The sequence below is a fragment of the Pygoscelis adeliae genome, unplaced genomic scaffold (genome assembly GCF_000699105.1).
Source record: "Pygoscelis adeliae isolate BGI_AS28 unplaced genomic scaffold, ASM69910v1 Scaffold181, whole genome shotgun sequence".
NCBI classification, from domain to species: Eukaryota; Metazoa; Chordata; class Aves; order Sphenisciformes; family Spheniscidae; genus Pygoscelis; species Pygoscelis adeliae.
In genome coordinates, this window is record NW_008824360.1 from 736,483 (window position 1) to 740,248 (window position 3,766).

Genomic DNA, 3,766 nt, shown 5'->3' on the forward strand with positions numbered 1-3,766 from the left:
GCCGGGGACGGGGGCGGCGGAGCAACGACAGGCCTAACACCACAACGGATTTGTCTGTTGCTTTTTTAATCAACTAGGTTTTAGAAGACTGAGAAGGTCCTGACAGCTCGTGAGAGAGACAGCCACCGTGCAGAACCTGCTGCCACCCTGACGACTCAGAGGGAGAGTGGCTGGGCGGCCCTTGGAAGAGTCGACCTTCATTGTCTCAAGCAGCAGCTTCGCCAGCGCCATCCTCCCCCAGGCGATCACGGCTTTGGAGAGCTGGGTCACCTCCAGCGTGCGGTTGCAGCAGACCGCCCTCAGCTCCTGCTGCAGGTGCTGCCGTGGGAATTTCTCCTCGGCTTTCTTAACCTACCGCTCCATCTCCTGCATCAGCATTTCCGTCTTCAGCTGCTTCTGGCCAAAGAGCAGAAGCAGTGGCTCCGGCAGGCACCGCAAGCTCTCAGTGGAACCCACGTCGTCCAGTTCGATGGCCTGCTTGAAGCACTCGATGGCGAGCGTTTCCTGGCTTTTAAGCCACAGGCATTTGCCCCTGAAGAGCTGCAGTTTGGGTATGGTATCGCCCAGGTCAAACTCCATGGCTTTGTCTGGGAGCTTCATCCACCCGGAGCAGTTCTCACACGGCATCCATGCTCATGTAATAGTCAAAAATAGTAAATAGAGGGGCGGCAGGACAAAATGGGGCTGTCAGGAGAAAAGAGAGACCAACGGCTGCCTCCGAGGATGACATTCCCCATCGGGCTCTGGGGAGAGGAGCAGTAAGAGTGTGCCTGACCTGCTCGCAGCACCATGTCCATAGTGTACACACGGGGCTGCAGTCCTGCTCCCATCCTTGTGTCTAATGTCTCCCACTGCTTGGCTCCAGGTGGCTTTTCGCTCCCGTAAGCTCTCTGAATTCCCTCCCAGCTAAGGCTGACGTTAACCGTAGCAATCCCTCTGTTCCCTGTTCCTGCCTTCAGCCCTGCTGTACCTCACCATCTCCCTCACACCTAACTGGAACCGAGCCCAACAGGACGGAAAGGCAGCCAAGGGCCAGGCCCCTCAGCCTTTGTGGTCTAACTTGAGGGCTGAGAGTTAATGAAAGCCTGGGGACACTGCAAGGAGCTCCCCGGGATCTCAGGGGTATGATGTGCCCATGCTCACCTGGCCCATGTCCAGGTTTGTCCTCAGGCACGGACAAACCTTGCGGACCCTTTCGAGGTCATTTTCAGCATGCGTGAGCTTCCTTCTGTCAGGCACTGGGCCCTGTCCCATCTTGGCACGTTCCAGATCTTGCGGATACATCTTCATGTGGATTTGGAGACCGGAGGAAACTCATCAGGTTGGCTTGGTGCCCAGTTGCAAGCCCCTGAGATGCTGCTCATCCTGTTGACCTTGACTGTAAATTTGGTTCTTGGTGGTCATGGGGTCCTTGAAAGCAGCTAGCCCATCCGTTCCCCGTTCCAGGCTCAGGTATGGGGGCAGCATGGCCTAATGTGTTCAGAGGTTGAACCACTTGGCCGTAGGAGTGTGCCTGAAGAAGGGCTGAGAAATCAAAAGCATTTTTTCCTACGTCATTTCAGCTTTCTCCAGTCAAACCTGGCAGACAGACACCACCGGGCACCCAGTGACCACCTCCACGCTGCACTTTTCAGCCTCCTGCCTCTAGCTCAAAGGCAGTTAAACATCTCTGAAGAGCAGTTGTAAGCACATATTAAAGTACTCCACTAGAGGAGGAGATTTCACTTCACCGAGCCTCATTTTATGAGGAGTTAAATAATCCTGTTTAAATATAAGGAAGTAAGAATGAGTCCTTATTTTATTTAAAAATGGGATTTGAAGAAACCTTCATGATTCTTCTGTAATGGGAAATACTCACAAATGTGCACTCCTGTTTACAAGGGGCTGCAAATGGGCAAGATCAAGGGATTAAGGAGCGCATTTTTGATGCTCCTGAGTGATTTAGGAGCATTAAAGTCATTAAATAGTCAAGCCAGTTCTGCGAGGTGACTCAGCACCCTGTGAAACGTTGCCCAGAGAGACCTGGGGAAGTCCCTCAGCAGCTCAGTGCCAGAGCCAGGATCTGGCCCAGGTTTCCTGGCTGCCAGGTAGCAACTTCATGCCCAGACCAGCCTTCGCTGGTTTTGTCAGGCAGTTACTTCTCCCTGCGTGTTTCTCGCCACAATTAAAACAAGCAACGCAAACGCTGTCTGGGAGAAGCGCCGTGGTTGTCTTGGAGGCTGGAGGAGCAGGACGGGTCCCTGCGGTAAGGGGACCTGTCCACGCTTCGGACACCCAGCATGCTGTGCTGGCCCCAATGAGGGCTTACCTGCGCCCAGGTGCAGTACGCCTGCCAGTGGAGCTGCGGGTCCCGCGGGACATCCAGTGCCATATTGCATATCCCTTTGGCCATCTCCTGCTTGCCCAGGAAATGGAAGATTTTCGCCAGGCGGTTCAGGACGGGAGGATTGTCTTTCACCATTTCTATCGCCTGTTTGAGCCACAGAAGTGAAACACGTTTCCATCGGTGACTTATTGCCTGCTGTGCTGATCAAAGGGACAAAACCATCTTGGATTGATTCGCCGGAGCGGTGTTTTAACTGGGAGGGTTTAAGGCTATACAAGAGACGCGGCCTGCAGGGAAAGCTGATATCTGTTATTAAATCAGCAGACAGGACTGAATGCGGGGCTAAGCTCGGGGGTTATGTGTCTGAAAGCCTGTCTGTCCTCCTTATTTTTTCCAGCTGTGCTGGGGGAAGCTAATAAAGGTACTGTTGTCCCTGCAGCCTTTCACCAAACCACTCGCCTGCTGCTTTGCCGTGAGCTGATTTATGCCTTCGGGGCCAAACGTGCGGCCTGAGAGGGGTGTGCCATGCACATGGCGGGACCGAGGGTCTCGGCTGCTGTCTGGGGCCTCCCCTCTTTGACCTGGGGGATTTCCAGGAGGAAAAGTGCTGAGGAATGGGGTAAGATGAATGAAGGACCAAGCAGGCGATGGCAGCTGCCTCGAATCAGTCCCTGGTGCAGCAGCGCTGGCTATAGCACCTTGCCAAAGCAATCGAGGGGGTCAGTCTCAGAGAAGCCACCGTCTGGGATCCCCGTCGGGGTGTGGAAAACCTTTCTTTCTTTTCCAGCAGCAGCCCCAGGTAGCACCAGGCCAGGGCTAGGGGAAGAGAAGTCAGGGCAGGTGAGAGGCCAAGTCATTCAGCGGCCAAACCTCTCTCCATCCTGCAGAGGATTTGCAGTTTGGGCTTGGGGTCTCGGCACAGAGACGTGGCACATCCTGGCCGACCCTGGACATGCTCTTACACAGCTTGTAGGGTCCGTGAGCCCACGGCGCTGGCTCACACACCTGGCTGACTAATTTTCCCGAGTTCTTTCATTCCCTCCAGTGATGTTACTGCAACTGCATGACTGCAGGACAACGTTTTTATGCCTAGTGAAGCAGTAGTTGCAGGGCTTGTCTTAGATTTGCCCCTCGGGAAGTTACTGGGGGATATAAAATTACCACGCATCCCCTCCACCTTGGCAGCTACCCAAGGTGCAGGTGCTCCCAGGCAACCCTCGGGTGCTTTCAGACAGCTCCTCCCACACAGACAACACTTTTGAAAATAAACAACACTGATAAAAATACAGTAATTAAATCTATCAGAAGAATGCATATCATCATCTGAGGTTCAGGGCTACCTCGCATGTAGGTGCATACAGCATCCATCAGTACTGGATGCATGACACCATGAGTTACGCGTGCGTAAGGACCAGAGGTGTGTTTTACACAGATGGGCTT

The 3,766-nt window shown here is 53.8% G+C and overlaps 2 protein-coding genes across 2 annotated transcripts in view; one reads left to right on the forward strand and one right to left on the reverse strand.

Annotated features, from left to right (window-relative positions):
* Positions 1-69: 69 nt before the first annotated feature.
* On the reverse strand, positions 70-2,768 carry TTC22 (tetratricopeptide repeat domain 22). The gene is given in 4 exon segments (XM_009319844.1): positions 70-589; positions 591-643; positions 1,138-1,300; positions 2,313-2,768. Coding segments are annotated over 4 exon segments (885 nt in total). The 5' UTR covers positions 2,462-2,768.
* A 947-nt stretch (positions 2,769-3,715) lies between these two features.
* LOC103913356 (chromosome unknown open reading frame, human C1orf177) overlaps positions 3,716-3,766 on the forward strand; it is a 5,682-nt gene continuing 5,631 nt past the window's right edge. Inside the window, 1 exon segment of the mRNA XM_009319845.1 lies at positions 3,716-3,730. Within this exon segment, the coding sequence (XP_009318120.1) occupies positions 3,716-3,730 (15 nt within the window).